The following is a 12,312-nucleotide window of genomic DNA, read 5'->3' as shown; positions in this document are numbered from 1 at the left end:
AAGTTGCTAGGAACGTTAGAAAGTAGAGATAAAACGAGTCTTCTAAGGACATGAAATTAAATCAGTACTGCCTGTCTTTGATTTTTTAAAGTTTTCGTGGACTCCTCCCCCCCAAAAATAAAATGATAATGGTGTTGTTTTTATAGTAGAGAGAGGGGGGGGTAACAGGAGAAAAGGTTGTGACAAAAAGAGATAAATGGATAGATTCAGCAGATAAATAAAAGCAGAAAGAGAGGGACAGACAGACAGCAAGGGGAGAATGTATGGTGACAAGAGGGAGAGATAAAGATAAGTATTTGACAAGTGTGTGTGTGTGTGTGTGTGTGTGTGTGTGATAGAGAGTGACATGTGCGTGTTCTCAGAGTATTTGAATCGCAAGCGACTGCACGAACACCCTCCATGCATGCAGTGTTGCAGGGTTTTTGTGTGGAGAGAGAGAGAGAGAGAGGAGGATGGATGATGGGCGAGATAGAGGCAGGTTAAGACATGTAGACGAAGATTTAGGGAGAGAGAGAGAGAGAGAGAGAGTTAGATCTTGTGTGGTGTATAATGACTCTTTCCTCTTTCTCTTCATTTTTTTTTTTTTTTGCAAAGTGTGTATGTGTGTGCGTGATTAGTGGAGAGAGAGAGGGGGGGCGGGGATGGCGTGCACACAGGTTGCTACTCTAAGAACTGAGGAGGCAGAAAGTCCTCACGCGTGCCTGTGATGTAGGGACTGTACTTGAGAGAGAGAGAGAGAGGGAGAAAGAAATACGTATGAGTTTAATGGTTAGTGATAGATGAAATACGTGAATTAAATGGTTAGTGAGAGAGGGAGAGAGAGAGAGAGTGATAGGTGTCTCGTTTTGTTTTGTTTTCTGTACAAGCCACCATTATGAAACACCGAGTCACTCGCTTTCCCGTAATATGCTAGGGATAGCGAGGGGTGAAATGTGGGATTGGTGTTGTGATAGATAGATGAATAGATAGATGCATACATAGATACATGATATGGGTAGACAGATAGATAGATAGATAGATAGACAAAATAGAAATGGGTGCCGTATATAGACAGACAAATATTAGTAGACAGACAGATAGATATAGGTAGATAGACAGATAGATAAATAGATAGATAGATAGCTTCATAGGTGTGAGTGACAGACAGACAGACATAAATATAGGTGATAGACAGACAGACAGACATAAACATAGGTGATAGACAGACAGACAGATAAATATAGGTGATAGACAGACAGACAGACAGATAGATAAATAAACAGAGTTATTTATTTTTGTGTCTATTGTCATTCTATTCCCAACCCTTCACTGTGACATGGTGGCTGAGTCGCACGCTTTCCAGCAATATGATAGGGATAGCAAGGGGTGAAATGTGACCTCCAGGGTGTGTGTGTGTGTGTGTGTGTGTGTGTGTGTGTGTGTGTGTGTGTGTGTGTGTGTGTGTGTGTGTGTGTGTGTGTGTGTGTGTGTGTGTGTGTGTGTGTGTGTGTGTGTGTGTGTGTGTGTGTGTGTGTGTGTGTGTGTGTGTGTGTGTGTGTGTGTGTGTGTAGTTTTACCCGTGTCATGGTACGCTGGTTGAGACACATACTGTTGAGACATTTAGAGAGAGAGAAGGAGGGAGAGAGAGAGAGAGGTGAGATGAGGGGCAAATGCGTAGAGAAAGTGGCAATATTTTTTGGTCAACGAGAAGAAAACTAACCTTTATATTGTAACGAGAGAGAGAGAGAGAGAGAGAGAGAGAAAGAGAGAGAGAGAGAAACTGTGACCTTCATATAGTGACTGATAGAGTGATAGGTGTGATGTTACGGTGTTTTTACCCCCCCCCCACCTAGCACGGTACGCTGGCTTAGTTACCCTGATAGATATAGATAGATAGACGAAGATATATAGAGATTAATAGATGGATAGGCATGAGGATAGATAGATAAATAATAGACAGATATAGATAAGCATAAGGATATAGAGATGGAAAATAGATAGATGGTTAGATGTAGAGGAGCTGAAAGATAGACAGATGGATAGATAGACAAAGATAACCATAAATAGATAGATAGATAGATACTACACATGGTCACGCTGCGGCTTTCATTACTACAAACCACTGCAGAGAAGTGAGGGCAAGTTATTTACCAGGGGGATTAAAAAAAAAAAATGATGATTATAAACACTGAGGATAAAAACACACCGATACTCATTGTTCTGTTGCTTCCCCCTCCCATAGGAATTGATATCGTTGTTTTGGTGGCTACGTAAAGACTAGATGATTAAACAGTGTCTCGCTACGTAAAGACTTGAAGGTTAAAACAGTCTCTTGCTACGTAAAGACTTGAAAACAGTCTCTTGCTACGTAAAGACTTGAAGGTTAAACAGTCTGTAGCTACGTAAGTACATGAACGATAAACAGTCTCCATGATACCAACAGAGACGGTGTAATCAATGTGGTCTTCCGGTTGTAACTTATAGATCAGAAGCCTGGAGTCTAACAAAATCCCTGGAACGTAAACTTGGCAGTGCTTGGAAAGGGTTATGCTAGGGGACACGTGGAGAGATAAAGGAGAGCTTCGTGGATATGGGGACAGACGAAAGTAGAAGATATTAAGGTTTAAAAAGTACAATCAAAAAGCATAAATGGATATAGGCAGGTCACGTCCTTCGTAGAACAGATAACAGATGGACAACCAGGGTAACTAAGTAGCAGCCCAGAGATGAAGTGAGAGGAAGATGCAGACAGAGTACGAGATGGTGAGATGAGATTAGCTTTGCTGAGACTGGGTGGAATAAACTACCAGGCAATGAGTCAGTGGGAAAAGATTGGAGAGGTCTTTGTCCAGCAGTGAACAGACAGGCTGATGATATGCGGATAGATAATTAGCTAGGTGGTGGTAGCAGTAGTAATAATAATGGTGCGTTTATTGCATTATTTTCATCGGTATGTATATAATTATATTTTTTCATAATGGTATTACGTTACCTCGTTAATTCCCAAGACATAAAGGATTATTAACATTATATACATTTCACTGGCCAGCCTCTTAATAGTCCCGTGTGGTTTTCCTTCACCCCGAGGCAAGCATAATGACTGGAAAATGAGAGTGAAACTGACCACACCCAACTTTCGGATGACTCTCACCAACACTGATGACTTGTTGCGTTTTTAAGTGTTGTTGTTGTCACGGGAGGGGGGGGGGGCGGTGGTGTAGTGATAGCATACACGACTCGCACCTGGAAAACCTCGAGCTCCATATCATATCGGTCAGACTGGTGGATAAAATTCGTTTCCCCCTTGTCCCTGTTCACCCAGTTCTACAGTTAGGGACCTCGATGTACTTTTGGTGGTTGCGTATCGTACTCTGTTAGAAGATTGTCCTGTAGCTTAACTGTGTGCCATGATAACCTCGTGTGGGTGATAGGCACTGATCTTCCTCAATTCCCCCTCTTCACCCCTCCCTTCCTCCTCTTCACCCTCCCTACCACTCCTTCCCTCTCCCCTCCTCACCTCACCCTCTCACCCCTTCTGTACTTGTTTTTATTTCTTTATATTTCACTTTTATTATTTATTTATTTGTTTATCAGGGCTGCAGTGGCGGCCGTAGCAGCGGGTGAGCGACGGATAGCGGATGAGGAGCGACGTGGAGGCAGACTGGAGCAGGACCTGGCAGCCATGATAGCAGCCAGGGACAATGCTAATAAGGAAATAAGGTACCTCACAATAGTGCACCCTGTCACTCACCCACTCACTCACCCGCTCACCCTTTCACTCACCTAGCACAATAGCAACAACAACACTCTCAACACCCTCTTCTCCCCCCTTGCCCTTCCTCTGATGCCTTTTAACAACAGCAACCAGTCTTCCCATTTGTACCTTTTCCCAACCCTTTCACTTGCTCCACCCTGCCCCTCCATCCCTCCTGCCCCTCCCTTCCTTCCTCCATCCCTCCTGCACCTCCCTCCCTTCCTCCATCCTTTCTTCCCTCTCATTTCTTCCTCCCTCCTTCCTCTCCACTCTTCGAAGCATTTCTCTTATCCTTCCCCCAGCCCCCCTCCTATCTTCCTTCTATCCCTCCTCAGTCCCTCCTCCCTCCCTTCCCCTCCCCTCCTCTCTCTCTCTCTCTCTCTCTCTCTCTCTCTCTCTCTCTCTTTTTCTCCCTCCTACCTTTTCTCCCCATCCTCATTTTCTCTCCTTCCTTTCACCCTCAACCTTTCAATCCACACCTTCAGTTCCTACCCCTGCCTTCCCTCTCCTTCCTCCCCTCCCACTTCAATAAACCCCCTTGTACTCATGTCATTACCCACACAATGCACCAGACTAGCTATCCCCACTCCATACCACGCAACTCAGTCATCTCCCATACATCTCTGTGCCTTTCTTTGCCATCACCCTCAGGCCAACTTGCAAATTGACTCCACCCTCTATACTTTCACACACACACACACATACACACACACACACTTTTATTGCCAACTGTACACAAACACCCATATTGCACACTCTCTGCACACCCTTGACTGCTGTATTTTCTCTCAGACGTTTGCAGAAGGAGTTAGCCAGTCTGGATGAGGCGCACAAGGCGTTGCGGGAGGAACTAGCCAAACTCCAGGCCAGCAAGGACAACTTCAAGCGCAAGGCACAGGAGTATTGTCGCACCCTGGAGGACCTCACACACATGATGGCTGCCAAGGTGATACATCAATTTGCTTTCCTCTGATGGAACCGGGATACATACTGCTAGAGTGCTAAGTTGTAGTTGCAGGACTTTCAGTGAGCCCTATTGTTGAGGTGGGAATGAGTCTCCTTGGTTACTACAGCTCATTCACGTAACTTGATCCAGATTTTTGCCCTTTTGCGGCTTCGTTTGCATACCTCAGTGGTGCGAGAAGACTTGCTATGACGGTATATTCATTCCATAGCAGTTATTCATGACTTCAGGTACAAGGCAGAGAATTACCTGCCGCCCCCTGGAAACCTCACACGCATAATAGCTGCTGAGGTAGTGATGGTGTTATGGTGTGTACGGAAGTGAGGAGTTTATATACTGTATTTATTAATTTTAACTCTGGGCATATTGTTCAGAGTTCATTCCCTGAGGCCCAGTAGTCCTCCTGTGTACCATACACCTCCATGTGTCACCAAGTATCTCTGATTTATATTTTCAGTTTGTTTTTTGTTTCTTGCCTATCCTTGTATCCTGTCATTGTATCTCTGTTTCTGTGCACCATTTCCCAATTATTCCTAAGATGGAGCATATAAGGTGCTGAGCAAAGATGGTCCAAGCGTGGGAGACGAGTCACAATAATGAAATGTATAGTGATGGAATGTCCCGATGGCAGTGCTAATAAAACCATAAAAGGACTGAAGTATTGCAGTTACATAAATGGTACAGAACTTGGGAAAATGTCTTGAAAAAGCCCAGCCAGGTTTCATATTTTTGCTTAAGCTATTTTTTAGGTTTCCACAAGAGAGTTGACAGTTGGGAAAAGATTATATGAGTATTGGGTAGGTAGGTCATGAGAGGGCATAGGATCATGTAGACTAGATAGAGAGTTAAAGGTCAAGAGCATCCAGTGTATTGATGGTGGGGTGTGTCAAGTAGGTCAGGAGGGGTCAGGAGGTTTTGCAAAGGTCAAATAACCATGAGAAGATTGACTCACATTATGATTTCACTTGCCATTGTACCTAATGTTGCAATTCTGTTGCCGGTCATTAGTTTGTCACGTCATTGATGGAAAAAACTGATGGCATATTTTACATTCTGTTGATGTTACCACCAAACCATTATATTCAGGTTTGGAAAGACTTTTTTCTCTTGGAGGGAACAGTTATTGTGGGCTCATGGCCTTTGGTTCCTTCTTCCTAGCATTTAAAAAAAAAAAAATGTAGCCTTCATTAACCCCTTCACCACAAGAGGTCTGACTGAAATTGAATGAAATAATTCTGTGGTTAAATAATAATCATAATTACTTGATTGATGGTATGAACTGAAAATATAATTCCTGTACAATGTATGCAACAGATATAATTTCATACTTCATTTGAATATTAAATATTGAAATATACTGTGGGATTGGACCATGGTAGTGGATGACTGGGCAGTGAATGGTTCAGTGTTACCCCTTCATGAAGCTAATTAGTATAGCCTGTATAGTGAATGGTAAATAAACTTCGCCTCATCTCAGTGCAGTACTTGGTGAATATTTAGTTATTGTGTTATCCTTTAATCATACAGGATGCAGATCAGTCAGCTCTAAGGAAGCAGTACCTGAGCCTGAATGAGACTGTGTCATCACTGAAATCCCTCAATGCATCATTGGAGGAGACAGTATCAACACGCCAGCAGGAGGTGGACAAGATGGAGGAGATAATGAACAAGTTTAAGGAGGAGAGGGAGCAGTTGATTGGTCAGGTATGCGGGGGTTGCGGAGCAAGGAATAAAATTAACGTGCATGGTGGAGCCTTTATAAATAATACGAAGGATATGATTACAGTACGCAGCCAATGAATGGATCTTGAATTGGGCTTTCTTTTATACCGTGTTTTCTGGAAAGAACATATTTTGTGCAGGTCTCCATCTTTTGGTTGTTTCTGTACATTAAAAAGAAAAAAATAATAATAATAACATGTATCATATACCGTAGCTGTGCAAAATATTACCTGTAGTTTGCTTGTTAACTTCTCATATGTATATGGTGCCCGACATTCCACATCACACTTCACTGGTGTTATCTTGAAAGGCTTCCTGACTTCTTTGTAATGCTCTTGATGTCTTCAGTTATGTGATGTAGTTGTTATTTCATTCTTCTTTGCTTCAGATATTAGTCAATTTGTTAGAAACATTTTGAAGCAGAGGATTTGATATAATTTTTATTAACCTGTTCAGAGAGAGAGAGGCCTTTCAGAATTTGAATAAAATTGCCTGAAATTAGCAAGAAAATATACCATTAATGTTCCATATTTACCTGTGAAGTTGATTTGTTTGTTTCCTCATGTGTGCATTAAGCATTACCAGTAAAAGTTGTATTTTTTAGAACTTTTTCCTTACTTCAAATAAGGATTGCTTGTATCTGATTCAGGGGGTTATCCTCTCCAACACCTCTACAGATAATGGAGGCAGGACAGCGGAGTGATGCACTTGAAGAGTCAAGCCTGAGACTAGAGCAGGAGAAATACGAGGCTGAACATCGGTTGGTGGCGGCACAGGAGACCATCAACAAGCTGGATGCAAGGCGGGAGCAGGCAGAGACAGAGATTGTCAGGCTTAATGCTGCACTACAGAAGGTTGGATTAGGGAGATGAACTATGCTGAGTCTTTGACTTTTCAGTCAGCCAAATGTAATTGACTGGTGATAATGGGAATAGAGTACAATACTGTACAGTATTACGATTCTCAGGCTCCAGTGACTCACTCTCAGCTGCATAAAATTGTCTGGAATTAGTGGGAATACAGTACTGGAGTAGTTTTGAGCATGAGAGCATTAATGGTGACAATATTAATACTCATACTGTAGGTGAATAAAATCATGTAGTGTTAGCAGGAATAGAATACTAGAATTGTCCTGACCATTAGAGGGTCAGTGGCGTCAGTATTAACACTTTCAGCTGCGTAAAATCATGTGGTGTTAGATGGAATACGTACTAGAGTTTGCCCAACCAGGAGACCATCAACAGCTGGACACAAGACAAGGGCAGGCAGAGGTGGAGATAGTCTGACTTAATGCTGCACTACAGAAGATTGGATGTGGGAGATGCAAAATTCCAGGGGGGATTTCTGATTGAGGATTATTAATATGATTACGGTTGCCACTTGTCAGATGAATGCTACAGCTGTCTGATTCTGGCCTGATGTCATAGTATTAATGGGAATGTACGTATTTATTCCACGTTGCAGAGTCTTGTTGAAGGTCAGTGAAGTCTGTTGTAATGAATTCAAGCCATCAAACTGTTCCCATCCCTAACCTAGTTTTGAAATCACTTTCAAACAACAGACCACTTTTCTAACCATTTTTCTTCTTCCAGGTTACAGAAGCGAACTCAAACCGTCAAACTGTTCCTATCCTCAGCCTGGTATCAAACTCATGTCCTTTCAAACAACAGAACACTTCTCTAATGATCTTCTTTTCACAGGTCGTGGAAGAGAAGCGTTTACTGGAGCAGCGTGTGGAAGCAACAGCCAACCAGCTTGTGTCAGAACGGTCAAGCCTGCGGGCGGCGGAGGAGTCTCTGACGCAGAAGAGGAGGGCGGAGTGGAGTGCGGAGGCCACCATCAAGCAGCTGGAGGTGGAGAAGAATCAGTTACAGCGCAAGGTGAGAACATGCTTTCAAATGCAAAGTGTTCGGATATCTCAGAATAAACAGATCTTACTTCTGTTTTTTTTTTACTATTGTGTGAGTTTTCATGGAGGTGAAGAAGAGTTAATTGCTTTGGTTCAGTTTGTTCATGTTCTCTGTATTAGTAAGTGATAACATTTACTGAATATATTGTGGTTGATACTAGAAAATTTAATTAAGAGAGTTATAATTTATCTCTGGTAATGCTGTACACTACATGAAAACAACCATACTAGCAAACTTTTTTCCTGACAAAAGTTTTGCAGTATGATTTAATTTTGTTTCCAGTTAAGGAAAGGACTTCAGATATGATGCATATTATGGATAATTTAAATGTTTAAATTTATACAGTTTTTGGTTGCTCCTTCACAGGTTTATCCACGGTTAGAATAACTGTGGTTTGTATCTGGCATGCATTACTTTATTGATACAATATTTAACCATCAATATTGTGTCTGGCATGCATTACTTTATTGATACAATATTTAACCATCATTATGGTGTACAGCACTTTTCTTTTACATTACAGTACTTCTTTGACCTTCTGAGTCTTTATGAAGTACATTGATGCAAGTATCTTCGATGCAAAATTTAACTATTGCCATCATCTTGTTTATAGTACTATACAACATTCTCCTTTTGCCACACATTGCCTGCTAGATCTTTTAAATCTTTCAGTATACAGTATTTTGATATTTTGTGGTACTGTTTGTTCTTCTGAGATGTAAAATATTGGCTGCCATCAACCCTGGGAGGCTCAACCATAAGATTGATCTGTAGCTACAAGCTTGGTAACTAACTATATGATCTTCACTCTTAGGTAGGAAACATTGAGCCACATGTAAATACATAAGTCAAGGTCCAAACTGAGACCCGCACATTATTACATATAGTCTATTATTGCAAATCATTTACAGTATTTCATTTTTCCCAAAATTCTCCAGCAGCTGTTGGGAACCAGTTAGGCCTAGTTGGTTTTTCACACCTAGTTGAGCTTCCAGTCCACAGAAAACATTAGCTGTACCATGCCAACCTCACTATAGAGGATTCCTTTACAAGAAAGCATAGCATCATTTGATTTTTTATTTATTGATTGATTGTCAGTCAAATAGAATGTCAAAATGGTGGCTCATAATGAGGACATATTGTAACTTGATATTTTAATTCTAGTAATCTCTGTTTGTGTTCAGTTATCCGAGGTCCAGGAGCAGCTGGAGGAGGAGTCAAGTGAGGGGCGGCGAGCACGGACAAGAGTAGCTCAGGCCGAGGCAGACGTGGAGCGAATACGGCGGGAACTGACAGAGGAGCGTTTCGAGAGGGAGCGCACCACACAGGAGCTGCGGCGGGTAACACGACAGCGCACAGTTACTCAGGCCCTGGATGCCCTCACCATGCCTGCCACCACAACACCCTCCACATGCTCTACCACCACCACATTGTCTGCCACTTATCGCACCACTGCCACCAGGGAAGGATTGGGACACCTTTCGGCAGTTTCCCGAGATTTTACAACATCTCTCTCACATCCTACTACCACCACAACCCCTGCCTCCACCACATCCTCTGCCACGTACACCTGTGCCGGGGAAAGACTGGAACACCCTTCAGCAGTTTCCCAAGACTTTACGACACCTCTCACAACCACCACCACGCATTATGCTGTCTCACACCACACTGCCATGTCACGCACTAGATCCCAGTCGCCGTTTCAGTCCACTTCTGCTACTGTAGGACAGCTAAGCAGAACCACGTCGCCAGTGCCGGCAACTTATGACACTGCCCAGGCACACACTAGGACAGAAATGCGACCCTCTACAACCTCCACAACTGTTACTAGATCTGATTCACCATTTGGTACTACCTATGCCACCTCCAAAATCCTCCCTAGGTCTGAATCACCACTGCCTGCCACCTCCAAATCCTTGGATAGGTCTGAGTCACCTTATGACCCCTCCAAACCCCTCTACAGGCCTGAATCGCCACTGCGTGCCACTCCTGTCACCACACACACAACACTCACACCCACAGAGCATCCCAGTAAGCCTCATGCCAGCCACCACACCAGCTCATCCTCTGACACTGGATTGGAGAGGAGTCAGGCCAGGTCCAGTAGCTCAGATTCACACAAGGAGCCATGGAGAGTAGCATTTGGAAGCAAGAGAGATGTAAGAGAGTCTGAAGGTGGTGGTGCAGCATCAGGTGGTGGTGTGGCTGGTTGGTTGTCGGCCAGTCAGGAATCCCCTCAGCACTCACCAGTTACTTTCAGGGAGGTTAAACGTGACACAAGTCCTCCTGGCACAGTGTCACCTAGACTAGTATCAGCTGCCACTGCATCTTCCTCCTGCTCGTCCCTCACACTTCAGCAATCCACTCAGGCTCCCTATAAAGCCCTCACTTCCTTATCTTCAACTGGCTCCTTCACTTTTCAGACCCCAGCCTCCCCCAGGCAATCCACATCACTGAGATCATCCCAAATGTCACGGATATCCTCTGAAGGCTCCCTTGTCTCGCATGTGCGAAGCACAAGAGATCCTGTAACTTTGGAACAGGTTAGGAGAACCCCATCATTTTCCCAGATTTCAAGAGCATCCTTTCAGTCTCAGGCAGAACACACGTCTGCCAGTGCTCACCAGTCCCTGACACAGACATTGCACTCTTTAGAATCATCTAGGGATCTTCCTGGGGTTAGACCAAAAGAATCAAAAGGAAAACTGGGCAGACTTGGGGCAAGTGAGGGAGAATCGGATAGCAGCTGGGGATAAAGTGATCCAGTGTGCAGTAAATTTTTACTTTATTTTCAAATAGTTACATCCAAATGAGCCAGTAAGACCAGTTCAATCAATCTGTATGATCACAAAGTTGAGGAGGATCACAGGTACAAATATGGAGGGATAAATCCTCAGAAACAGCCCAAGGACCATATGGGATGAGGACCTACATGGAGACCTCTGGAGTAGGGAAATGGCTGTAGATCACAACACATGGAGAGTTGCCATCAAGAGAAAAGACCTGCATATGCTAGCACGGTCAGTGATCTCTAAACGTACGGTATTGCTTAGAAACAAAGTAAATTTAAAAGTAGCATAGCGTGAAAGTGGTTGCTGAGCTCCAGTTCAGAGACATCTTATTGTATTTTAGAATACTGTATCTTGACACTCCAGTGCTTGTTTTGCTGCATTGTACTGCTGCACTATGACTGTTTCTAATACAGTGCTGTATCTTTGAGTAATGTAGTCAGACCTGGAGCACTTTTGTAGCATTGCTTCATTACCATCCCCCAGTAGGTGTATTTTGTGGTAGTGAGTAGATTGTGTAGTACAGTAGATATATTATGCAGAGTGTTTTGAATATATTTTTCCATGCATGTTTATTTTTTTATAGATTGCAAATCTGTTTTACATAGAATGGTCATAGATTAAGAAGTAGTCACCAGTATCACAGTATAGGAACTGAGTGTTATCTTGGGCTACAGCATCAGTGTTTGCCAGAATGCATTGTGTCTTGAAAGTGAAAGTACTGTAGTTGTGTTAAATAAGTGCGAAATATGTGACTCAAGTATCAAGAAAACTGGAATCCAGTGTTGGTGTATCAGATTCATGAATTTAACACAGTTTTCCACACTGTCCATTCTGTAATAGGTAGGTACCTTGATGGTGTATTTTGGTATATTATCATACTGATATCACACTGTAGAATCTTTAGTCTTTACAGCACTTGGTACACAAGCTTCAGTCATTGGCAGACTTACTCATCTTGAGGACTGACATCGATCAGCAAGACTCCAGAGGTGACTGTAAACTGACATAGTGTATCTCATTTCTCTTCTAGGTCCGACTGCTCATATAATCATGCAACCAGTTTTGAGGAAAATACTGGGAAGGTTACCCCAGTTGTCTGCTGTGATTATGCAGTGTGTATAGCAGTTGTTTGTGTTAACTGACAGTGTAAGAACTTGAAACAAACCAGAATCCTTATCTGAAACAGTTATA

General features: G+C 42.9%; 1 protein-coding gene across 1 annotated transcript in view; it reads left to right on the top strand.

The window, feature by feature from the left end:
- The window catches only part of LOC145405614 (uncharacterized), a 73,186-nt gene extending 62,101 nt beyond the window's left edge, over positions 1-11,085 (top strand). The window contains exons 23-28 of the mRNA XM_080276941.1: positions 3,574-3,699; positions 4,526-4,679; positions 6,225-6,401; positions 7,097-7,273; positions 8,120-8,299; positions 9,514-11,085. Of these exons, the coding sequence (XP_080133067.1) occupies positions 3,574-3,699; positions 4,526-4,679; positions 6,225-6,401; positions 7,097-7,273; positions 8,120-8,299; positions 9,514-11,085 (2,386 nt within the window). The remainder of the gene's footprint in view (positions 1-3,573; positions 3,700-4,525; positions 4,680-6,224; positions 6,402-7,096; positions 7,274-8,119; positions 8,300-9,513) is intronic.
- The last annotated feature ends 1,227 nt before the right edge of the window (positions 11,086-12,312 follow it).

This window comes from Coenobita brevimanus, chromosome 67 (assembly GCF_032717465.1).
Source record: "Coenobita brevimanus isolate Jiangsu-jjx chromosome 67, ASM3271746v2, whole genome shotgun sequence".
Taxonomy (NCBI): domain Eukaryota; kingdom Metazoa; phylum Arthropoda; class Malacostraca; order Decapoda; family Coenobitidae; genus Coenobita; species Coenobita brevimanus.
The sequence above is the reverse complement of the archived record's forward strand: the minus strand, read 5'-3'. Positions and strand labels throughout refer to the sequence as shown.